The 26746-nt window shown below is 39.1% G+C and overlaps 1 protein-coding gene across 1 annotated transcript; it reads left to right on the forward strand.

Moving 5' to 3' along the window:
- The first annotated feature begins 851 nt into the window (after window positions 1–851).
- Window positions 852–22622, forward strand: ism1 (isthmin 1). The gene is made up of 6 exons (XM_088610097.1): window positions 852–2123; window positions 14582–14809; window positions 17345–17606; window positions 20354–20497; window positions 20951–21040; window positions 21427–22622. Exons 1-6 carry the CDS (start codon window positions 1983–1985, stop codon window positions 21942–21944), a joined length of 1383 nt encoding a protein of 460 aa, XP_088466223.1. The 5' UTR covers window positions 852–1982; the 3' UTR covers window positions 21945–22622.
- The last annotated feature ends 4124 nt before the right edge of the window (window positions 22623–26746 follow it).

Raw genomic sequence — 26746 nt, forward strand, 5'->3', positions numbered from 1 at the left:
AAAACAGCAAGCCATGCTTATTATGTAGCACCAGAATTAAATCCTTTGAAGCACATAACAAACAGCTCAAACAAAAACAAGGTGATCAAACATGGAATACCATTTGCTTGTTACACAATAAAAAAGGTGTCAAGCAGAGCCAGGTCTTGTCATGCAGCTGTCTGGGTCATAGTAAATTAAATCTACAAATGCAAACACACTTTTTTGTTACCTTACCTTTTAACTAATGGATGTCTATGTAAGTGACATTTAGCTATACTCCAGATAGACCATTAAAATACTTCAGATCCCTAACGTTCTTTTGTGGTTCACATTATTTTGTACCAATGACTGAATATCCTATCCACTTCATTAGGATTCGGGGGGGGGATACTTTTTTTTTAATTTGCTTATTGTAAATATTTAAGTGTTTAGATTTAAGATTAAGTGTTTGAAAATAGTCCTGCCTTCCGATAGCCCTGACACACTTTTTAAAGAAACTATAAAACTATGGATAATTCTGCCGATTAATTACTTACGAGATACTTTACGATTTACTGGCAGAAAAAAAAGTCTTATTATTTAACTAAAACAATAACACATAATAACGGGAAACGTTGTTTACCATGTGTATTGTTCGCAAGAATGATTAATGCTTATGAGGTAGCAATGCACGCATTTAACCAATGCCGCTGGAAACCAGGCTGAAAGAAGGAGTAGTGTTTATCTTGATGTCGTAACTTTGGCAATGGACAGTGACAGTCGCGAACAGGAGAGGAGGTGCAACAGGGAATTAAGGGTTAACGACAGGGGGAGGGGTAGTTGACAGCAAACCAGCAGAGAGGAGTATAAAAACATTACAGAGAGCAGTCATATACAAATAGTGTGGAGTGGAGTGGAGTCATTTGCTAATACGTAGTGTAGCGCACGCCGCAGTTGTACACATACTGCGAGTAGCACACATCGACTACTTAGTTTAACCGCGTGCGGCAGGAGGGAGGAATTCCTAAACACTGAATTCTGCATTTTTCTAGATGCAGTTTGATAACAAACTAGCAGATTCAACTACGAAAGAGAAACTCTATTTCTGAAAAGTGTGCATTTTTTTTACAAAAAAAAGTAATTAAGGATATAAACCAGAATACTAAAACACTGATCATGTATTTACAATTTCAGTAAACTAAAATGTGCTCAAAATAACAAGGACACGGCCGCAGGGATGAAAGAAAGAAGAGCAAGAAAATCCGATTGTACAGAAAAGGCATTACTAAAAGGCAACGAGGAATGTGGCACAGCCACAAGATGAACAGGACTGCACCTAAAATGTCGCTTGGTTGCGGGGATGTGTGAACTTTACCTGGACTCCAATGAATACCAGCCCACACGTCTTAGCTGCTTGTTAAAATCACTATTGCTGTGTGTATTGAACTACCTGTGCTGCTATAGTACACCAGGAATTTTCGCTCCTATCTGGCTTCTGATTTATTTTTTTTCCCTGAACTTCTAAACTAAGACAATATTAGCTGCACTTCACACAGCTTCTGTTATAGCAATGTCAAAGGAACCAAAAATCATGCATAACGTATTTTAAGCGAATATAAAGGGTAATGTTAGGGGAAATGTTTTTCCAATTCATTTTTGAAATTGCTGTTGTAAATGCTGAACGAAAAGACTGAACTTTTTGAAATTGCTGGACTAAATGCTGAAAACTACGGGAATTTCGCCCCCCCAAGTTACACCGCAGCCGTGCACGGCTTGGTTCGGAAAACCAGCACCAATTTACTTCAGCGTCTCCCCCCCCCCACTCCCCACTCCCCACACCACCACCACCACCTCCTTTGATTTTTCTTTAGGTTGTATTTTCTAATCCCGAAGTGGCTCCACAGTGGTGTTGCGGCTCCTCGTCCGCGGCGGATCCGGAGATCGGAGTCTCTGCAGCGGCAGGAGGCGGCGGTGGAGCCCCAGCTCCACCTCAGGGTCCCAAAACCGGCCGGGTGAAAAGGATGGTTCGGCTGGCGGCCGAGCTGTTACTATTACTGGGACTCCTTCTCCTAACGTTGCACATCACTGTGCTACGGAGCAGTCCTCTGCAACAGGGGAATGCGACGTCTTTGAACAGAGAACAGGACATCGTGCTCACGGAGGTAAGGCTCGATTCCTTTCCAATTCTTTCATCTTATCTCTTATGTCAGGTCGGTTTTATTTACAACCGTAATCGGTCATCGATTACTAGAACGGGTAATGGACTCAAACGGCTTTTGAAATTCTCGTTTCACACTTTAAATGCGGGCTTTTCGTTTGGCTGTGTAACCTGATTTCGCAAAAGTCCCGTTCTTGGTATCTGAGTCTTTACGCACCATCACCTGTGGAAGAAGATAGTTTAAACTGAAGTTAAAGCTTGTGCCAGTTTGCTCGGGTGCAGTTTTTCGCTAGGCTTACTCATCTGATGGGCAAAGGCATTGCTGCACAGTTGCAAATCCTGCGATATGTAAAATAAAAAGTTTGTCTATCGAGTCGAATGCGGGTGCATACGTAGTTATTCTTTTTCGCAATATTCAAAGTCTGTAGTGTTGTAAGTCATTTAATAATAATAATTATTATTATTATTATTATTATTATTATTATTGTAAGTCATTTAGCTGTCAAGGACAGAATACAGTCAAGAGGTCAGTTGGTGTACTAGTATTAACGAGATGGTACAGATATTACTATAAAACGATTGTTGTTTGATGGTCTGTTTTATTAAACGTGTAAATATAACCTTTATTTAATATCCATCACCTGAGTTACAACGGTCGAGTAGAAATATTCTTAATTGATTGAAACTGCGAATTATATAATTATATTATCCAGTACAATCATTATGTTCTCAAATTATCTTCAAAGCGTGTTTATTACAATTGAAGACTATAAACTGCAAATCCTTAAGATTGCAAAACCACAGACCTGTAGTTTAAGTGTGACTTGAAAATATATTTTTTCTTATTTTAAAATGACTTTAATACTGTAAAGCAACAGTAGACTAATAGCGTCTTTTGAGTTAAGGTATCAAAAATGTGAAATGAGGAGTCTTTTTTCAGTGTGGGGAAAAACAGTGATAGTGATATTTTGGAAAAGGCGTGTAGAAACACCTGAAGCCAGTCATTTAATCTACATACATTTGTAGACAGCAAGCGGCTGTCACATTATCTCGTTTTGAAAATCACGGGATTACACATAGGGCAGTGAAATCAGTAGGGCAACCTTTGCTGATATTTTTTTATTCAAAGCCCTATGAAAATGTGGCTTCACCGTAAAATAATTTACACTCCCCGACTTGTTGTTTTCAGTCTTCTAAATACAATTTCAGGAATTTAGTTTTGGTTTAACTAAGAAAAATGCTCCACTGGGGGCACTGTTTGTCATGTCGCTTATTGAGAGTTGCACCTTTTTTAAAACGGTGGTTACGTGTATAACATTCAAAAAGTGTGTTTGATTTATCAAATCTTGTTGAAAGTTGGCGAAAATATAGCTGTAATCAATGATTACAGAGACTTACTCAATTATTTTCTGAATAGGAAGGAAATCTCCATCATCATAGTTCAGCACTGTGATTCCTATCTCAGTCACTGGAGCAATGTGATATTGACACATGATCCATTTCCTAAATTAATCAATGGCAATTGGCTAATGGCCTTTTCTTTTTGCGGCTCATCTGAAAACATAAAAATGTTTTTTGCAAAACGATGGCTAACTTTCGTAGTAATTATGATTGTGCATTGTATAAAGAAAATAGACTTCTGTTCTCTTTTGTGTAATGTGCCATTTTAGTGATTATAAGATTGGATGGACATCTACAATTCGGAACTGCTCTGTATCCTCAGTGTATGAATGTAAGCAGTTCAAATGGCATGAAATTTCAGCATACCCTGGCTGAAATGTGCAGACTTAATAAAAACAATGCCCAGGACACCAGGATTTTTTATCTGGTTTGCGTGAACGCCAAATCAAAATAATCTAAATTACAATGAGCCACATGCTGTATTGAGTCTGTTGTTTATGTGGCCAGGGTGCTGGGGATTGAATTCTGCATTATTCTGGGGAACAAGAGGGAGATAATGTCCAGGTTTAAAGGTGTGATCTTGGACGACAGAAGAAAGAGTAACCATTTCATGAAGGAAAACATAGATCCAGGGAAAATTATGCTGAATTTTAAGATGGAACCATCTTAACAGAAGTGAACAATAGATTGGCAGCCTAGTGGCTGAAAGGAATACTCTGAAAGGATACTCAACACCAGGATCAGGAAATGGCTTTGCATTGAGCTAGAGTAGGAATTGACTCTACTTTTATGTGAACCGAGCTTTGGAAATGATCCAGTAGATGCCTTTTTTTCCCTCTTAGTTTCTTCTTTCCAAACCCTTCTTTGTTGTGATTAAAGAACAGGATACGCAAATATTTAAGAATTACCTTAAATCCTAAGAGTTCCACAATAGATGAGTGAATAGTGCAGCACTGTTTGTTTTGTAAACTCAAATAATCTGGGATACTTCACAAACAGGGTTAGTTCTAAATACCACTTTGCCTCCACTTGTATTCTGCTTCCTTTCTATATGCACACACATTTCTGAAAGCTGTGATTAAGGGTGATGCATTATTTGAAACTGCATCCTCCAAGGTGTCAGACTGGAATATTCTCAAACGTTGGTTTGCTTTCTTATTGTGCGGTGTGCATTGAAAGAAGACTATGCGTTTTAACTAACATTTCGTCACTATTGAGCAAAAAGGTTGGTATTCATACTACTCAGTCCCCTTTCTTCTTCTTTCTTTCAGCATTTCTAGCTTTTATTTTGCAGCATGGCCAAAACCACAAAATAACATTGTCGGGTCTTCATAATAAGACCAGGCATTGTATTGTAGATGTTTCCCCAGGGATTGGGGAGTAGCTAGTGACAAAAGGGGGCCAGGTCAAAGATCCTGATCAGCCCCTGGGGTGATCCACTCTGTGGTGGCAGTCCGCTGTCATCATGGCTTCATCAGTGTCACCCAAGCTTCCTGCTGATGCATCACCACGGCAGGCCTGCACACTATAAAAGTCACCCTTTGTGTGCCGAAGTGGCTGCACATTAGATATTTCATCAGGCCCTTACTTTTCATCAGCCTTCTTCTTATGCTGCTGGATGTAGACTTGCCACATTCCTGCACACGCCACCTCCTGCCCACCTGACCTCCGTGGTGACTGCAGTGGGTCAGGCAGAGGGAAGTAATAGCCGGCCTTCCTGGGCATTAGTTATGAGCCTGGTGATGTAGTGGGGACCGTCTGTTTTTTCTACTGCTGTAGCAGCAATGGACTGCTTTGTTGCTATTGCAGTGCGAATTCTTGTGTTGTACATTTAAAGTTAATTAATACTTGACTACTTGAAATCATTTAGTACACCTTCTTACATGTAAATCTTACCAGCTAGGAGATGTAAATGGATTTAGCTGTCTTCCGCTGTTCCCTTCCTTTCTCACATAAATAACAACATACAGTATGTAAATAAGAAAGGTAACAGATAGGAGGAGGAATGCTAGCACATCTAGCCTGTTTGGTTGCTAATAGCTAATTGATCTGAGGCTCTTATTTGTTTCTTCGAAAGAAACCAGAATATTGACTGCAACAACATGGCTGGGTAGCTTGTTCCAGTCTCCCACAACCCTTTGTATAAAGATGTGGTTCCTTCTCGATCGAAATGCCTGTTCAGCAGTTTATGTGCTAGTTTATGTAGTTTCCACTGGTGTCCTCTGTTTTGAGTTGTACTGTTCATTCTGAAGATGCCCCTCTGTAGTCTTCACTGTTATACAACAGAGTTTCAGTTCTTTCAGTCAGTACAGGACATTCCTTTAAGCCTTTGAAGTTATCTGGTTGCTATTCTCTGGACTGGTTCCAAAACAAAAGTATCTTTTTTTTTTGTAAATGTTTGTGATCAAAATTGTACACAATATTATTAATGAATTCTTATTTGTTTGTTGTACAATTTTGATGTATCATCGCTTGGTGTAAATGCTACACTTTTAAGCACACTTTTTATATACTGTTAGTCTTTTTATTGGTTTGTCACACAATAAGAGAAATCAGAAGTCAGGTTAATTAATTCTGCCTTATTAAAGAGCTGCAGTAACTGAACACCTTCCATTTTGTATACTGCTATACCTGTGCAATAATCTTATGAACCTGTCATTTCATACAAATGTGACACCTAATTCTAGCCTTGCAATAGGGTCACGCCCAAGCAAACAGCAGTAGAAGCGGACGTAGGGTAAGTAACTACTACCTAAGAATTGATATCTTCTGACCACTTTCTCCGAAATTATAGGCCACACAAAACATACTACTCCCACATCTTGCTGGGTAAAAGCTACAAGGGCTTTTGAGATTGCTGTGGTGACTCCAGTGCTAAAGTGGTCCTTAAAATCCTCATTTCATACACTACTGCTTATTCAAAGTGCTATTAGCACAGACCAGCAGGAACCTGTATATCCAGGCCATATGGTTAAGGGGAGTTAGGGATCAGCAGGTTTGTGGTATGTCTGTCAAAACTCCAGTAGTCATTTTTGAAGTATTTTTAGAACACCACTGAAGTGCCCTTGTCAAACTGAAGGAATGCAATGTCAGTTGTAGCACAAGTATAAAAATATATTTTTTAGGATGACGAACACTTTATTTTGTTTGCTCAAATAGAGGTCTTACCTGCACAAATTGGGAATTGTAAAGAGGGCTTCAGTAAAGTTCTCAGCATCCATGGGGTTCCAGGAAGAGAGATGCTAACAGAAGACTTCTGTAACTTAAAACATTAATTGTATCTGTCTTGACTGATTAAAAAAAATCACTTTCTTCAGCTGCATCTGAAGATGAGTCTGTTTACATTTCTTTCTGCACATCTGAAGAATGACCACTGCCTGAAACAACCTGGAAGAAATTATGTTTTAATGTTTTAAACCTTGGTTAAAACACAGAATTTTTAGTCTCTTATCTGTCTGCAGAGGATGACTTTCAGGAGTCGTCATATTTAAACATTATAAATTACATTAGGAACAGCAGTTTGAAACACTTTGACACTTTATTCAGCTGTAATTTGTTTAGTCACTCAAAATAGTTGCATGTCTGACAAAACTATGTCTGGAATTTACGGAGAATGTGTCACACAGAGTAATGTATGACTGTGAGCTACAATTTTACTGTCCACCCAGTAGGAGCCTAAAAAGCATAATGAATGTGATTTATAATGGTGGTTTAGCAAAAAGGGTCTTTGAAAGACTTCGGGTTTTTTTGCACAATGCAATGGAAGATGTATGAACCCTTGACATCCAAGTAGAAAAGTATTTTATTAAATATGAAACTTTAATAGGTTTGTAGCCATAAAGGTCTGTGGTTTGTTCATGTTTCTGGTTGCCCAGCCACCATCAGTTTTTTTCCATAGTATATAAGCCTTGATCATTAAGAATTCTTGATAAAGAACTGGTTATCATGTAGTAATGGTGAAAACATAAAATGAGAATCTAACTGAACCTACCCTTTTAAGAATTTTTAAATGGATTTTTGCTGTTCTTTTGTCAGTACAAAATGGATACAAACCCTACTTTGAATCTGGTAGGAGTGAGGAAGGGAATGAGAGGTCTGGGCAGCCCTAAAAATGCAGATCTGATCACAGTCCTTTCATTCTGCAAGCTCTTAGGTATTCTCCTTCCTGTTGGACTTCCATAACTTTCCTAAATGTTTCTGAGAAGGCTGAAAGAAGCCAGAGCTGAAAAGAGGCAGGCATGATCCTCAGAAACACTAATCTGGTACGTGAGGAAAAGAGAGAGATCATTTTTCCTTCCACCTAAGTGTCAGATTCAAAGGCATCTGCTACGATGTGTATGGTATTCATTTCCTGCTTGTGCTCCCACTGGTATGCCCCCTGAGTTGTTTCAAATTGAAAATGGAGTCATGCTCCTTTAATCAACCCTTGCAAAGTGAAAAAGGAAGGGGGGGGAGGGGAGGTTCATTCATGTTTTTGAAGAAACTTCCTGGGATGTTCAGTGAAACATGATGAATAATTGCAATTCACCTTTGATCTCTCAGAATAGGAAGTTATGTTTGACATCTTATGAGGAATCAGCTGATATTAGGAGTGAGATTCAATAAGCAGTAAATGTGTTGATTGGTTTATCTACAGCGGCTGATCTCTTAGTTATACAATGGCCTGTAAAATGTTTTTCAAGTATTTCGAAAGATAAATTACAAATAGAATGGATGCATTCTTACATCTTTGACTTTGTTTGGCATGAAACAATTAATTATGAGCTATGCAGGCTCAATTAAAGACTGCTGCATCAGCATTGGTTGGATATTGAGATCAATGCTTAGAAAGATACATAATACAGTGATGCATTTGTGATGGATTTACTGTACTGAGGCAGGTGGATTAACCACACTAAATACATAGCTCCCAGTGATATTCTGGACTAAAAGTTAATAGGTGTCTTTAAATTGTCCCCTTGTTTTTGTGAGTGCCCTGTGATGGCCTTGTGTTCAGTCACTGCCTTGTTCTCGATGCTTCTGGATTGCCGTGTCCCTTTGCAGGAAAAAACAGCTTTCTGATAATGGGTAGGCGGAAGACGCTTGTAACTAAAGGATGAAACACAATTTAAACTGCAGCCTTTTGTCTTCTTTTCTTCCTATCTTGTCAATATGTGCCATTAACCAATGCTGAACTAATTGTTTCTAATTGTTGATCAAAAGTTGTTGTTTTTTGCATTTCAGTAAACCATTTTCTTTGTATTATTCCTACCAGGAATAATGTTCAGTAGTGCTTTAATGCAGTGATTCATTGAAGGTAAGAACTCAAATTCACAGGCATGATGTTAACATTGTTACAAAAAATAAACTGAATTAATAGTCTTAGCTGCCTCGTAAAACTTTCTAAAATGGTTTCAGTTATATATTATAGAAATGTTTGATTTTGAGTAAATTTTTGCATTTGATTATAACAAAATAGTGTCAGCATTTGACTTTTATCTCAAATTCTTAGTCATTGTAAAGGCCTTGTCCAATACAAAATAAAATCTGTATCTGCTTGAATGAATAACAAACTGCAGGCAAGACCTACATAAAAAAGAACTCGGCTTTTCTACCATGACTGTCTGCTGGTCCAGGCTAGAATCTCACTTGGACCTTAAGGCGAATCAGGAATGACCCAAACCTTCTTTCAACATCTAAAGTAGCAGACATATCGCACTGCAATGGGAGTCCTCCAGCCTGGTCTCGTGTGTTTGTGCTGAAATACTGCTGAGCGACAGCATTCGGCATCAGCACACATGCTTGGGGTGCCTTTTCACTAATTAGCAAATATGAGCAAAAGTTTCAGATGGTTTCAGGAGCCACATGGGGGAAATTGACTGTCCCTCTGTACATTGGTAAGGAGCCGACACCCAGAAAAGCACAGATTGGTAGACATAAGGGTTAAATTAATTAATGTGGGTTTTAGCTGATAATGTTGGGAAAAGACTGTTACCTTATGTGTTCAGAAAACCAGTGAGCAGACGAGGATTTCCTTTCTTAAACGTTGACTGCCAATTGTAACAAAAAAAATTGTGTTCAAAGTGTCCTGATGTGCGTTTTAGGGCAGTACACCATCATATTTTGAGATTGTCTGGTTGCTGAATATGGGATTGAGAAGATTATGCATTGCAGATGGTCAGCAGTCCTACCAGTTGGAAATCTGCTGTGACATACATAAAAGGCACTCTATCGTATATTACATTTGTCCCTGTGTGCAGTCATGTCAGACATTTTGTCCCATTCAAGAATAATTTCTGTTACCCCTGTAATATATAGTTATATTTTTAGAATTCATATAAAATCCATATTTAACTTTTTATCGTTGATGTTTTTGTGGAGTTTAAAAAAACATGCAATGGGACTTCAACGGTGCAAAACCTGCATTTATATGTCCGCGTGAGAAGCATTCATTAGGGACTGTTCAACTAGAGACATCAAGTATCCTTTTGCATGCTGACCAAAGGAGACTACTGCAAACTGGTAATTTCTAAGGAAATTATTGCTTTTATCAGTAAATGCAGCCTTTATGAAATGAAGGACCATGACATTGACTGGAAACAGACCAAATGCCAATAGGCTCCATAACACGTTTCTCTCATAGCTAGGTAAGTGCACCTCTGCTCTAACTTGAATAATTCAATCCTTTCATTCTTGGGTGTCTGCCAGTTCAGTCTGGTTATCCATTTCTTGGCCTTTGTCTGATTATTCATTTTTACACACAGCTGTTTAGACAAGTAACTTTTTTTCTGTAGTGTTTTGTTCTGAAATATTGATGACATTGTAGTAATCAAACATGCAGACTTTGCATGCACAATAGAACAATCTTAGACACAATTGTCTTAAGACTCTTCGCCCTGTAAATAAGGTTGTGCTTCTCCCTTAGCTGCACAGGGATGCTTTTCTGAACCTTTAACATTTTTTCCATCTGATCCACAAAAAAGAAGAAGATATGGCCAAAGCAGCTGCTACAAGTAGATTTAATGGAAAGGTAAATCTAAGGCTTGATGACTCCAGTTCCAAAAGGAGCCTAGATTGCCTGGCAAATGATGAAACAGATGTTTTAGTAGAGATGTTTATGGAGATTGTCAGTTCTTAACCTTGAAAGTGAACCATGCTGTTAGTATTTTTCCAAGAGATGGGGAGTGTGAAAGATGAGTTAAAATTGAGCATGAAAAGATCAAACATGCTTTGGAAAGGCTAAGGTTGCAGCCTCAAAGCCAAAGGTAATTTAAAGCCAATTTTTAAAAAGGCTAGGATAAAAGAACTCTATTATGAAAGGTGTCTTTTTTTAGGAAAATCTATACCAAAATATCAGCGAGGTAGCATGCTAGTGGTCAGAGCTTGCTGGCCCAGTTCTGTTAACGGTTTGGCCATTAATCAGACAGTGTTTTGAAAACTTAACTTAGTCTTTTGTGACTGAATCCCTCTCTAAAGCAGCTTTAATCCTCATGCAATGAATTACTGTACACTTGTGGTATCAGTTAGCAGACCTAGGAAATCCTATCTCTCAGAGAGTGTTTGTCTGTCGAGTCATGCATTCATTCTTGTTATATGATGCACATGAAACTGCAATAGCCCGCTGGCATTTATTCAGAAAGGTTCAGAGTTTAATTCCTTTGTAAAATGAAATAAAAAGTCTTTCCCTAGGATTTAAGTAAGAACCTTGTATTTGTCCGGTTTCGCTGTGCAGGACAAGCAGCAAAAGAGGCTGCAGAAAGAGAGGAGCTGTTGGTGTGTAATTACACGTACACATTCCTCATGGGACCAGAGATTAGGAAGGGGTTATCACGTGAGGATCTGAATCCTTGCAGCAAATACATTTGGAAAATGGTTCCTGCTGGCACAGTGTAGTATTGTAAGGTGGTGAATCTCTGTAATCTGTTTATTAAAATGACATACTTCCCTTGGTATGCCATATCCTGTTTATTTCCCCTCCATAATTGCTGCCTAAATCAATGGGCTTATTGTGGTTGTTGGCCCTAAAGCCATGAAGATTGCTACATTTGATTTTTTTCTTCCTTTTCTAGTAACACCCAATGTTGTACAGGGCTATCTCATGATGCATTAAGAATTTGAGGCAGGAAACGCTATGTACTTTGCAATACTACTAGGCACTTATGAGCATGGGTCTGCTATGAGTGCCACAGTACAGAAGGCCCAGAGTTTCAAAGGACTGTGACACATTTACATTTCTAGTGCAACAATAGGCCACATTCTTTAAAAAAAAACATTAACAGGTATTATGTGAACAAATACTGCATTTTAAATCAAATACTTCAAACTCCTATAGAGATGCAAATCTGATTCACAGTCAAAGCACCAGGTTATCAGTTAAAATTGTATATTCTGTCATGGTTTTGGTTGTGTTTTATTGCGCAACCTGTTACACAAATGAATAACAAACTTATAATCGTCTATGCTGGAATTGCTATTAGTCATCTATTCTATTGTCATTTCCCACATTGTGGTACCTGGCAGGGCAGAATGTGCAGCTTAGTTCATGGCGTTTTTCAAACCCATTTTCCATTACAGAGTAAGGAAATCTCAAAAGCAACTTTACTGGAAAAGAAGCAAAATCAATACAATTGAGAAGGAAACACGAATTGAATATTAAACAAATGTGAAAAGAACATCCCACCAACACCAGTAGTACTTAACCTGTCTACATAAGGTAGAAACATGGTACAGTATGCTGGGATTTGCATGTTTTATCTCTTATAATGTGACATTTAAAATAAATGTCAAATGTGTTTTAGCTCCTCGATAATAATGACTTTCCCTCCAATTTATGTATGCATAATTTTGTAGTGGCCCATATGTGTGATTTCTGTATAATATTTTAGTAGTAGTTCTTTTAAGCATCATTTCATAGTCATATGTCTCCATGTTAAGCAGGAATGTTCCTTCACCTTGGTTTTTTGTGCAGTCCTGCAGCTTTTCTGGAAGACTGGCATTTCATTCAGCAGCTATGAATGAAAGTGGTTTTTACATGTAGACATTTACAATCCACCCACAAAACACGGCACTGTTTTTAGACTAAATTGTCTAAAGGAAATTCTACCTTGTCTTCTAGAGGACATTTTAGTGAGGGTGGAGTCAGTTTAAATTTATGAGTAGCTATAAACCAATTTGACACTTCGTCTGTGGTAAACTGACGCACTTCTGTGATGTATAGCTGCATTGCATTTTGGTTCAATTATAACCATAAAAAAGACAAAATAAAAAAATACATGATTGATAGTCTACTTTCATCTTATTGTCTACCACACAAACACAGAGGATTACTGACTCATTATAACTGTCTGTCCAATTGCAACTAATTATGCCTTCTGCATTACTTTCTCTAGAAGCAGATGCTTTGGCAATCCTACGGACATCTACAGTACAATGCTTGACAGACCTAGAGTCTCTCACTGTCAGGAAAACAAAAACATTATTGGTGTGCTGCCTGTTTAGGCTAATTGATTGCGTTTTAAATCTTTTTCAAACTTACTTTTGATGGACGCTGTATGTTTTGAGAATCACATTGTATTTCTGGGTGCCGTCATAGCCTGATGCATTTTTCGCGGAGCGACAGGCCTTCGTTGTAAAAGGACACATGCTAACCTGACCACATTTATGTGTTAAAAGATTGACAAACAATAGCAACGTTTCCAATGAATCTGTAAAGATGGATAATTTGATGTACCTAATCCAGCTAATGGCTGTAGCTAATAGTGTTCGAAGGGTAGATTATTCATAGCATTTAGGAACCTGCAAGGAGTTATGGGGTGTCAATGAATCTAAACTTGTTTTAATCTTCCATTTTGTTATTCTGGCTGGAAGCAAGGGATGTACAGTATGGCCCTGTTTTTAATGTAGGTCTTCACTGGTTATTTGGCGTCGACACCACTTTGCAAAAAGTTTGCTTTCTTTTTTCATAAGGATGAAGTCTCGGATTGATTATTTGCCCCTTAGGGGATGATTTATTGTGCTGTTCTTTTTACTGCATCTTTAGAATGTCTTGATTTGAAGATCAGTTGATTGATGGGACTAAATCTTTATGACTACGGCACAGTACAGGCTAGCTTCAGATCTGGCCTCTCTCGAACTATTGAAGCAACATCTTGTTCCCTTAGAAATATGTGAGCAGTTTTTGTACAAGTGTTGTTGTTCTTTTATTTTTTCTCTGTGACACAAAAAACATTATTTCCATCACTTATCAAATCTGCTAGTTCTTAAAATTGTTCTTAATCCAATTTCACATTGCTTTTGTTTTCAAATGTTTTTCAAGTGTATTCAAGTGCCACCGTGACTAGAATTTGAGTGATACTGTAACTATCTTCTAATATGTATGAGGAAGATCTTGGCAGATTTAGGTATCAGTTTTAATGGCTTTTTTGCCTTACTTTAGAATAGAGAAGTAACCTCTATAGCTGGTTTTATTCTGTGATGCATTGGGCAAAACAGTAATTGGGCTGGATAGTGGTCCCTTTATCAGCCTACTTGCATAGCTACTGCATCAGGTGAGCATTAAATGGTTGACTTAAGGATTTAATTTGGGGCACATATCCCCATTCTGTCCTGATAAAGTAATATTTTAATTCTGCTATTGTCCTCTTCTGGGAGACATTATTGACTTATCTCCTTAAACTCTCAATACAACAGCAATTGCTTACACTTATATACAGTAGCACTCTTCTGGAAACTACAGTACAAAGCGCTTTACAGATAATGGGGACTCCCATCCACAACCAGTGTGTAGCCCCCACTGGGATGAGGAGATGGAAGCCAAAATACCCCAGTACGCTCCCCACACACCAGCTGTCAGTGGGGAGGAGAAGTCAGAAGTGGTGAAGAAGTCATTTCATAGATGGGGTCTATTAGGAGGCCATGATTGGTTAGAAGGTCAAGAGGAAATTTGGCCAAGACACCTGGGTATCTCCTCTTACATCCATAAATGGAGAATATGTATCCTTATGAATTCCTTACCGTGAACAGTGTTTGAAGAGGCACCTGTAATAGTAGGACCATTAATATTCCTTTCCCCCCTCTCCTCAGAACAATCTAAGTGATGGCGGCAGCTCTTCCACTCACCACTCTTCTGGGGAGAGACACGGCCATCCTGAGCACCGGGCTGCACATAGACCGCTCCCCAAACACCGCTCCCCACAGGACAACACAGGGTCCTCCATACAGAGGGATGGGCCTGGGTCATTCTTGCTGGACCTCCACAACTTCCCAGACCTCTCCAAGGCAGACATAAATGGGCAGAACCCCAACATTCAGGTAACACCTTTCTCTTTCTCCTCTGATATGCCTTCTTCTTCTTCTTCTTTTTCACAGCCTTAGTCCCAGACTGTCCTGGGGTCAGCTGCTTTGATTGCTCTTCTCCATTTGTCTCTGTCGAGCACATCTTCCTCACTCACTTCACATACCTCCATATCTTCTCTCACACAATCTATCCATCTCTTTCTAGGCCTGCCTCTTCCTCTGTTACCTTCCACCTCAAATTCCATTACCCTCTTTGTTACTTCCTCAACGTCCCTCCTCATGATATGTCCATACCACCGTAACCTCGCCTCTCGCATCTTCTCAACCACATCCACCACCCTACATCGTCCTACACCCTCCTCTGATATGCCTGCTCTCTGTTATTCTCTATTGGGGTTTCTCTCTTCCCATTCCTAGCCACTCGACTGTGTTCTGATTTTACGGCGTTTGAGGGCCACTCAGCACAGTGAAGCTACAGTGTAGAATGAAAATCTCTACAACACACTAGTCACCGAATAAAAAGAATGTGGTTTCAGGGGATTCAACACATAGTTAAAAAAGCTTACATTCTGCAGTGCTGTTTCCAAATTCTGAGTCATTAGGTAAGTTGAATACTCAAACGATTGATACAAGATGTGCCTTTGAGTATATCTTGTGATTCCATAGTTAAATGGATGTTTTTAGAGCTTTATTAAAAGCCCACTGCATGGCTAAAACAAACAGTGCTTGAGTGTGTATTGCACATAAAAGCGAACAGGAAGAGATCTTTGCCTGCATAGCCCACCCTTGCTGGCCAAGCCCACTAGGCAGCTGCTTTGCAACCAGGAAGGAGCCTAATGCACTGTTGCACACCATTAATTCTTTTCACTGGGATCCTTTTCAATGCACTAAGCTAATAACCCTCACTAGATTCTTGCTTCACTAAATTCAACTTTAGAGTGAGGTTCATTTGCACTGCTTTCATTTTTAAAGTTTGCCTTTGCACTTGTAATTTACAGTTTTCTATTTTTTTTCCGGACTTAATAGTTTCTTCATCAACATCAGGTTGTCTGGGTTCTTACTGAATTCAAGCACAGTAAACGAAGTAATATATTCTTGATCACAGAGCACTTATTTAAGTGTGGTTTAAGGAATAAAGATTATTTCTGACAGGAAGAGCAAGGGACTCCATTCTCCACCATGTGCTTCACTAGGGAAATAAAGCATTAAGTAAAGCCAAGTGTAATGTTATGGTCTTATTTCTACAAAAAAATGAACCAAGAGTTGCTTTATATTTTGAAGCCCCTAATTTACTTAAAGCTTTGTCATAAGTGATATTATGAGTGATATGGGAAGATCATACTATGTGATGGCTCAGTGATTACACAAAATTCAGTACTTTGGGTTTCCTTTTTTGTTATGGGAGATCAAGGTGTTTTAAAATATTAAATGTGTGAGGAAACCATGAGTTACACCATAAATAAAAGCTGTTCCTGCAGCTGTCCCGTCATTGTATACGGGCCACTGTAAGAGCTCATCACTTTCTCTAAGGAAATCAATGAATGTAGATGCGGGACCTAATGGTGTTTAAAAGTCTTGGCTTGATAAAAACCCCAGAAAAATATGAACTAGACACCTACACTAAATAAGGTTTTAAGAAAAGTTATTTATGTGGGGAAAAATACTGAAACCATATCTTCATACTGTATATTGAATTAGATATTGCTTTGGTTCTCAGTGGACCAAGACCCCAGATTTATAGAAGATGAAATTTAAAATGAGTGAGTTCATAAACATGTCAAGATGTGGCCATTTGTGAAGGGCTGACATTCAGTTTCTGGTTGAAAGTAAGATCTTTGATCTTTGTTTCATCTGGTCTGCTGGAGTTTATAACTGACTTGCTTTGAACTTGACAATAAGGTGTAGAGGTCTAATCCAGGGACTGCCGTTTATATGCAGATGCACAGTATATAAATCACTTCATCTGGGAGGCACATGTTTAATGCAATAAGATTATAAACTACTGTTCTGCAGATAATGGCGATTCAGGGAGTGTCATTTCAAATAGCTTTGAAGGAAAGATTAAATGACAGCTGATGTTATCATGTTTACTGCAATCTACTTACATATCTCTGTGCATTTACAGATAATAATAATAATAATAATAATAATAATAAATAATAATAATTATAGATATATAGCTGATAGCTTGCATATAGCTTGCATTTATAGATATAGCTGATGACCTGGTTTCAATAGATCATGGTTTATTTCCTATAACAGGCCACACAGAACATTCCAGCACAACATTCAAACTACAGGTTTCACAAAAAAATGTTTTTCGAATGATTTACAAAAAATTAAACTTTTGCACATTTAAAATGTCAAACACCTCTGTTTTTTAATGGTTGAAACCATTGTAAGACAAAAGGAGGGTAACCTGCCTAAAGACTCACGTTTGTCCAATGTACTGTATAAAGAAATATATAGGAGAAAGGTTGTGTTGTCTGCTTTTCAAAGAAACATTGCAAGACATAGACAACAGAGCGGTGTTGTGTTGTTGGGATGCAGGTCACAATCGAGGTGGTGGACGCGGCGGAAGAGGAGCCTGACAAGGAGCTGCAGAAGGAGAACAAGTCCAGCTGGCCTTCACCCAGCTGGAGGAACTGGTGGCAGCTCTCCACCTCCACGGCTCGCCATGGCGACAGCCAGCAGGAGTACACCTATGACGCCAACACAGATGACAGCAACTTCCTGAAGCCCCTGAGCGACTGGGACCGACGAGGAGGGCCCAGCCAGAGGAGTTTTGAGGCCAAGGCGCAGGCAGAGTATGGTGCGTTCACAACACAGGCCCCACTGGAGGCCTTTGAGCTGAGCTGTTGTGCTTGTTAACAAACAGCTAGACGGGCTGAATGGCATCCGTGTGTTTGGAATGGTTTTTATGTTCTTACACTGTGGTTAATGACATGACAATCAATTTATAGTTAACACAAAAGTGAATATGGTCTACTTGCTGCTTGAAGCAGTTAATGTTGATCCTCTGGCCTGTTTAAGAACTCAAACTAGCAAGTCATTTCATTCTACAAGGATGAAAACAGATGTTCCGCACCTGCATATTTAGAAAAAACAGGAGAGAATCATCCTTCCATTTTCTAACCGCTTTATCCAATACAGGGTCACAGGGAAGCATGGGCATAAGACAGAGACAGGATACACCCTGGACGGGACAGCAGACACAAAGACACAGACACACTCACACCAGGGCCATTTAACCCACCAGTATGTCTTTGCACTGTGGGAGGAAACTCATATATATGTCATATAATTATTTTCCATTGAACAGTCACACATTATCACATAAGGATACATATTGTGTTAATGTAAAAGAATGTGAGCTACCTATTAAACGCCTTCTTACAATGTCTCAACATGTCTGAACCACTCGTTCTTTCATAAGCAAACTACAGACACTGTAAAGAGCTGTCTGTCTGTTATTCCTCACTGACTCAAATTTGGGTTCCGGGCTTAAGAATTATTTCCGCTTGCCTAATGTGGGTGAGCTATAATCTGATCCATATTATTCTCCAGAGTAAAATAAATAAAGCAGTTATGTGAAATAACTTTTGGAGGCATATCAGAATTCAGCAGTTCTGGGCTGTGAGAAGATTAAATGAGTTAGCTGTGTGATTTCCTTTGTTATTTCTTGAGCTGAAAGGAAATCGTGTGTGCAGATTGTACACAGCAGGTACTTGTGCACATCACAAGACCTGCACATGGTTTGATACAGTGTGATAGATGGTTAATTGATCACAGTCGTGTGACGGTGTTACCTTAGCTGGAGCTAAAAAGGTGGCTGAGAGTACTTTGCTTGAATATGCCCAATACAAATATCCCATTTCCCATACCTAAAACACACTATTTTTCAATTAAATAGTCCATTAGCTGAAATGTGAACAATACCTTTTCTACTGTATTTACTTGGCTATTTATTAAATACTCTATTTTTCATCTTTTAGTATTGCAAAAAAGTGCAGTTTATTTTCTAGGTGGGATTGTCTTGTTTTGTGATTTTGTTTTGCAAGAAGTTGAAAATACAAAAAAAAACAGAGGTAAAGGACAGATTTCTCTATGTAACAGAGTATTATGACAAGGATTCCAGTTATTAGCAGTGAACCATTAGGGAGGAAAAAACTTACATGGAGAACCTCAGCTTCACTAATAGTTGTTTTGCAGTGAAACCATTTGAATTTATAGAGTGTTTTTACTGGTCCACTGGACCTTTTAATAAGCTCATTATGGAAAAGACAATTAAGAATACTTCTGGTTCCCAGATTGTATTGTAAAGCAGTATGTGAGGAGCTTTCACTTGCCCATGAGAGGTGGGAGATGAGTGTGTATTATTTAGTTGAGATTTAAATCAATGAATATCTAATTGCAAAAAATGTCTCCTTAGGTTTTGGTAACAGCAGATTTTAAGAAATGGAATTCACACTCATCGGTGCTCATTGATATAATAGGGCAATGTAGTCTGTCTTTTTTTCATTTTTCTACAAAGTAGGTCAGTGTTATTTGGGACTGAGACAAGCAAAGCAGTATTGAATTTCAGTGAAATTCTGTGGATAAAACAAAAAAAGTCCTTTGTATTTTGGCTACACTGGAAACGTGTTTAACAGGGTCTTTGTTGAACTCTTCAGAGCATTGTTGTTGGTGATACAGTAGGTGTTTTCCTGTCATGAATGCATACAGTGAATAAAATAACATCAGACACCAGCATAAGGCTAAAAACAGACATGAGACTGTAACTGTGGTTGAACTGGGCCAAATCTGAAGTTTTTATGTGAGCTGCTATGTATTTGTATAATGAACCTGAGCGATTACAGCTGCATCAGAAAAGCTGTTTTTGTAGCTGCTAGATAGATACAGTAGTAGTCTCCAGAACACACCCCCGCACCAAAGCAATTTTACATCTTGGATATAAAGCTTTTAAACTTGTCCGGCTGTGAACAGTGAAAGGACAACTACAGACATAGTACTTAAACAGCTGAGGCACATCGTGGAGTGAAACAAAACTTCTGAAAACACACCTCTTCCAGACTCATTCTCAACTCATGCGTGAGGGATGATTTATCTCCACGGTCCCCTTTTTTAATACGCCCTCTCTTCCGCACTTTGGTAACACAGACAAAACCGGGGATATTGCGCAAATGCGCAGGCTTCTGATTTTACAAGGAAATATTTTGTGGTTTACAGGGACGTAGCTGACTAATAAAGCCTAGCCCTCCACCACTGGAGATTTACAGCTGAAGATTCCCAGCTGCCCAGAGCTCTGGGAGAGCAGTTTTAGTTTTGTTGCTGCTGCTGGTGGTGGTGGTGGTGGTGGTTAAGAAGAAGAAAATGTGCACTGTGGGCCCATGCAATGCCCCACGTGTAAAAGCCATTTATAGAGGCATGCTAATGGCAAGCTGGCGGCTGGCCTAGGCTGCAGGTACCAATAACATATGGCCCCAATTAATGTTGCAGTGGAATTGCTGGCAGCCGGCTGACTCTCCCTCCTCTCCTCTGTTGTTTCCTGGTGTCCAGATTACATTGACGGGGAGGGGGACTGGAGTTCCTGGTCAGCGTGCAGCGTCACCTGTGGAAATGGGAACCAGAAGCGCACGCGGTCCTGTGGGTACGCCTGCACAGCCACAGAGTCCCGCACCTGCGACATGCCCAACTGCCCAGGTCAGTCAGCCCCCGAGGCCGTTTTTCTGCACTGCCGGGAAAAAAAAAAAACACTTTATTTCCAGAGCCAAATTAGTTAACCATTTCACCTGAAATGAATACTTGTTGGAGAAAATCAGCTTGATCTCTGCTTTACTCTCTGCTGTGCGCATTTTCAGGAGTGTTTAAAAAAATGTTGGGGGAACATTTACTCGTGTCTTTTCTTCAGCCCCCAAGGAAATCTTGTTTGGGAACATGCTCATTCCAGAAGGCACAAAATACACAAGACATGTAAAGGCTTCATTTCCCATGATTACTGGGAAATTACTGCGGCTCACAGAGCATCGATGATACAAACCCTGTTTGAAAAAACACGTTTCCTTGGATTCTAAAGTGACACTTTTTAGATCTAATGTTATCCATCCTTCTAAAGGACTGTATTTTCATCTTGCGCATCATTGTTTGTGGCCCCAGGGATTGAAGATACCTTCAGAACTGCAGCGACAGAAGTCAGTCTTCTAGCAGGAACCGATGAGTTCAATGCCACTGAGCTGTTTGGTGTTGGTAAGTTTTCTTTATGAAAGAAAACTTTATTTCTCTTGTTTTTATGGATGGTTTTACTCTGTACTACTGCTAAGGAGCTGAGGATTGACTGTCTTTTTAAAACAGATGTTTGTGTCATTTTTAAAAGGACACAATGAGAATCCCGACTATTTCTTGTCATTTAGTTGTACAGTTAATTTCCTTAAACTAATTAATGTATCGAAATGAATTAAGCAATCTAGGGGAGCAGCTCCACCTATATACAGTATGTAATGCTCTGAAACTGAATCTCTGTTCTTCATCTGACTTCAGCAATGAGGGAGAACTCACAATGAAACAAAGCATTCCAAGTGTTCTTTTATTGTGTGACCCATAAAGCTGCTTGACTGTGACCTAATGCCTTCCAGATACTGACAGCTGCGAGAGATGGATGAACTGTAAAAGTGAATTCTTGAAGAAGTACATGCTGAAAGTGGCCAATGACCTTCCCAGCTGCCCCTGCGCCTACCCTACGGAGGTGGCCTATTCCACTGCTGACCTCTACGACCGAGGCATGCGGAAAGAGTTCCGCTGGAAGGACGCCAGCGGCCCCAAAGAGAAGCTGGAAATCTACAAGCCCACGGCCCGCTACTGCATCCGCTCCATGCTGACCTTCGAGAGCACCACGCTGGCCGCCCAGCACTGTTGCTACGACGACAACATGAAGCTCATCACCAGGGGCAAAGGGGCGGGCACGCCGAACCTCATCAGCACCGAGTTTTCGGCGGACCTCCATTACAAGGTGGACATACTGCCCTGGATTATCTGCAAAGGGGACTGGAGCCGCTACAATGAGGCAAGACCTCCGAACAACGGTCAGAGGTGTGAGGAAAACCCTTCTGATGAGGACTACTACAAACAGTTCCAGGAGGCCCGGGAATTCTAATGCAGTGCTCGCTGACATTTTTATCCAGGAGGAAAAAAATTGAATCTCGCGGCTGTGCAACCACTTTATCTTCCTTTTGTTGGACAAGGTTTAACAAAAAAAAGTTCTATATTAGCAGGACTTCTGCTTAACATCTCTGACAGAGACTAAATTATTCAGGGTGCAAGAGAGGCATAGCAGATTCCTATATGTTATCCTGTATAATTTAAATTCCTCTCCAGAAGTACAAAGGGCAGTTCTGTGTGCCGCAGTGATAACAACAAAGTACAGTTAGGGTCTTTATATTCTAATATCATAAATCTTTCAACACTATTCACAGTAAAACTGTTGAGATTTTTTTTGGGGGGGGGGGGAAATGACTCTTGTCTAATCTGTCATTCAGTGTTGGGTCTTCAAAGGAAGGGACCGTTAATTTCTGTTGCACAAAGAAAAGAAAAAAAACTCCTAGAAGACTTTTTTTCTGATGGCAATTTTTAGTTCCATCTGCACAGTGCAATCATAAGTTGGAACAATTACTAGGCACAAGGACAAATGGAGCTAAACCACCGGGGACTTGGCAGCTTGGTGATGTTTCACTTGTAGTAGAGACTGAGGCAAGTGCATTGTGCTTGAAGAGAAATATATCTGCCTGTTCCTTAAAATGCAGACAATCAAAGGGAATAATACACTTACATGCCTCACACCATAAACAAAGGAAGTGGCACTTTTGTATTTAAAGAGCTTGAACTTTGCTTGGGTATAATATTCAGGTTCACATCTAAACTTATTAGCCAGTTTATTTAGCATGCACCAAATTCTACAAATAATTCTACAGTGTCCTACTGTTGTTTTTTTTTGTTCTGGTACTGACAGCTCTTTTTGATGTTGAAAAAGGTCTGCATTATTTTTGTAAAGTATTTATTGAGTTGTAGCAATATCCCAAACATTGGGAGTTCTTATGTGGTCAGTGTTTGGTATAAACAAAAAGGGATGCGTGCATACGAATGTACCATGGGACCTCTGGGAATAAATAAAATCATAAATGAAATTTATAAAAGACGTTTTTTTTTCTGCTTTCACTTCAAGGGAGTGGTTGATTTTCAATTACATCTAAGAGTAGCCAGATGAGAGAATTCTGTAGAGCAGATGTTGAAAAGACAGATGTTTCCACTATCTGTATAGCTTCACTGCTAATATTTTCTAATGTTTTCCACAGCTGATTGTTTCAGAAATGAAGAAACGGGTAGTGACTCACCTGCATTAGCAGCTTTTGAGACTCCATAAGTGATCTCTAATACTTTCTCAACTATCAGTATTCAAACATTTCGTCATTCCAGTCTATAAGACAACAGAAATACTTATTAAAACTAATTTCAATGCATGATTGTATTTTACAATGTCAGTTTATAGTGAAAAGTATCTTTTACTTACTTTCATTACTCTGCTCTCCTCCCCCAGTGATATCTGATGTGTGGTGAGCGTTCTGGCGCACTATGGCTGCCGTCGCATCATCCAGGTGGGGCTGCAGACTGGTGGGGGTGGAGGGGAGTCCCCATTACCTGTAAAGCCCTTTGAGTGGAGTGTCCAGAAAAGCACTATATAAGTGTAATAATAACTATTATTATTATTTTCACAGTCATTTCTTCGACATGTCATAGACATCTCAAACTTTTAGAGAAGATGGCACATTAGCCCCATCTATTGATACATAAAAATGCAGTGCTCTTTTTGTACATGATCTATTGGGCTGCATTTGGACTCATGATGTTTGATTACATGTTTATTACTACAGTTTATCTCTTAGTAAGTCCCTTAATTTTTTTTTAACCAGAAAAGGACATTTCTAGGATTGCAAATTCCTCTTTTTTAAGAACCTACAGTTCAGAACAATTATAAACAAGAGGAAGCCATTCAGCCCATCTTGCCTAAGTGGCAGTTAGCAGCTAATTGATTTGCGGATTTTATCCAGCTTTTGCTTGAAGGAAACCGGGATATCGGCTTCAATAACATGGCTGGGAAGCTCGTTCCATACTCCCACAACCCTTGAGAGTAATACAACAGTTTAAAATCCTCTAATTACTCATACATTTGCACCGTACATACAGTAGATTATTGCAAGTGTATGAAATAGGATTTTGCAAAACTCCTTAAATATTTAATCATGGGTTTTAGGTATTTATCAAACTGTTTAGGGATTTCATAAAATCCCTGGTTAATTTTTTAGGGATTTAATGAAATCCCTGGTTTCAATTCTTACTTTAACATGTATAACTTCATAACAAGATGGCACTGAATCATAAAGTTTCAACTCAATCCATTATGATGTGCTAAAAATAAAGTATAATAAAGTAGAAATAAGAAGTCTTGCTAAAATGTGCATTAATTCTATTTTTAATAAAACTTCTGAAGCTACAGTATTGCACAAGATTCCTGCAGTGTTCTATTGTGTGTGGAAGTGCTACAGTCCTTTTGATTTTGTTGTGCAATACTTTCCTTTTTCAAACACCGCTCTATTTCTTAGTTCCCTGCACATATGCGTTCTGAATTCCTTCTTTAATTTTTCAGGGTACACACACATGTGACTCAGAGGTGCTAAGAACAAAGAACTGTCAGAAAGTATGAACACATACTTTTCTTCTTTTCAGTGAACGAATCCTGCAGGAAGCAGACTAAGTAAACAAGCCCCTTTCTGCAGAGACGACTTTTCTTATGTCCCTTTATTTAGAACCATTATTTCCGGCACTTCATTTACAATTTTATCCTTCAGCATACAGGCACCAGCATGCACACAGAAGCCAGAAAATATCTCTGCAAAGTAACAGCAGACTATAATGGGAATTTTGGACCCGGGCTTTTTGTGAACCGTCTTTTAAACATGTCGAAATGGTTTATCATTCCCCTTGTGCTTTTCACCCTTATTATCCTATTTCCTTTCTGAAACTATAACACCTGGCAATAACTGGACACACAGTACAATCCCTACCACAGATATCGTGGTGGCAATACTTCACCATATATAACTGACCCCAACCCCCAGAGATGAAACTATTTTTTACATTGCCAAGTTTATCTACAATAGTTTATCTACAATTTATCTAATGTTATTGTAGTCCAATGTTTAAAATAGGAGTTGTTTTAGATCCTCCTAATCACAGTCTCTGGTGGATAAAAGGAAATGACTAGCAAAGGTAATTAACAGATCACTAAGGGCCACATTCTTCACTCTCAATTGGCCGTTGTCAGTAATGGGACAAAAACACTAAGGCTCAAGTTAAAAATTTGACCCTCTCGCCAGTTGCAAATTCCAGACTGACGGCTTGATCATGTCTGTTTGCAGTAAGGTTGTTACATCTAAGCTAATCAAAAATGTAGTTGCTGAACACTGGATATGGTATCTGCCATTAGTGGTTGGGATAAAGGTTTGATTTAATTCAGGCCTCAATCATTTTAAGGTATTGACATAACCACCATTAACCCTTTCTGTATAACTGGTTCATTAAAAGCTAAGGTAGTATAATAAACAGAAAAAACAGTTAATTTAAAAGATAACATTATTCTACAGGCTTGGAAGGGAGGAGTAAGACATTGGTCCAGAATAAAAACCTGTAAAATGTGTTTTTACAATGGCTTTTAAGTTTAGAACTAATCCTGTTCCTGATCATCTCCAAGAGGCACCACATCCTTAGAAATAAGACTACAGTTTCCAAGACTAAAGAACAACTGATCTTTATCTAATCAGACAGTCTGCTTGTGAAGCCAGGCAGATCAAAGGAAGGTGCTTTTATTTAGCAATATGTCAAGTTAAAAAGAGTGTGGCGGCAGACCAACGATCTGGGCAGGCTCCACACTACTTCTGTGCGGGCAGCTCAAGCTGGGCCTCTTGTCCTTACTTAACTATGGTCTTCGCAAGATGATCAACCTCATTCCTCTGCTTTTGTGAATCAAACAAACAGGACCAAGTGAAAGTTTTAGAATATGCAGAGTATCCCTGTAAAAGAGAAAAATCACTTAGGCAATGTTTCTGTTGGTTTTATGTTAAAGATCACCTTAATAGTTTTGTTTTCAATCACTAAAAGCCATACATGATCAGTTGCATTTGTATTTTCTGATGTTCCACATGTTAAAGCTTATGCATGAATAATCAAAAATTGTATTACTATAATTGTATCTGGTGTAGTTGGTCTTTGAGCACGTGGTATGTTTTATGCCGCATGTACAATGTGAAAGGGTTAGAAGTACAATCCTTCGGGCTCAATGGCTTCACTATATCCTTGTGGTTAACTGGAAGACATTATGTGATATTTCACTAAAATTTAAAATTATGAACGGAGTGTCTAGATCCATTATTAAACTGGAAAGGTAATGTAGTGCACTTTATGAAATTATGGTGAACCAATGTGGCGTAATGAAACCTGCGCTCCATCAACCATGACGTCCATACGAAATGTATTACTGTCATGGAGCAAGAACATGGAAAGCTGATCAGCCAGCCCGACATCACCGGGTTCAACCATAATACTCTGTACTTTCACTTCACTTGCTTAAGTCGGTTGAGGTTTTGACCACAGACATGTAACTTCCGCTTGCCGTCGTGTTTACTCCCAAATACATAACATCTGATATTAAACCCGGCATCAAGATGGAAACATGGAAACTGGTATGAAAACCATCCTCTGGGATTTACAAGTCTGACGTGGTAGATAACCTATTCTTACTGTCAGTATGTATTAAGATTACCCAGTTCATGGCATGACTTGCCACTCTTACCCATCACACAAGTACCCCCCCCCCAAAAAAAAAAGAGCGTACCATTTTGTGGAGTA

Source organism: Lepisosteus platostomus, chromosome 17, assembly GCF_059453375.1.
Source record: "Lepisosteus platostomus isolate fLepPlt1 chromosome 17, fLepPlt1.hap1, whole genome shotgun sequence".
In the NCBI taxonomy this organism is placed as follows: Eukaryota; Metazoa; Chordata; class Actinopteri; order Semionotiformes; family Lepisosteidae; genus Lepisosteus; species Lepisosteus platostomus.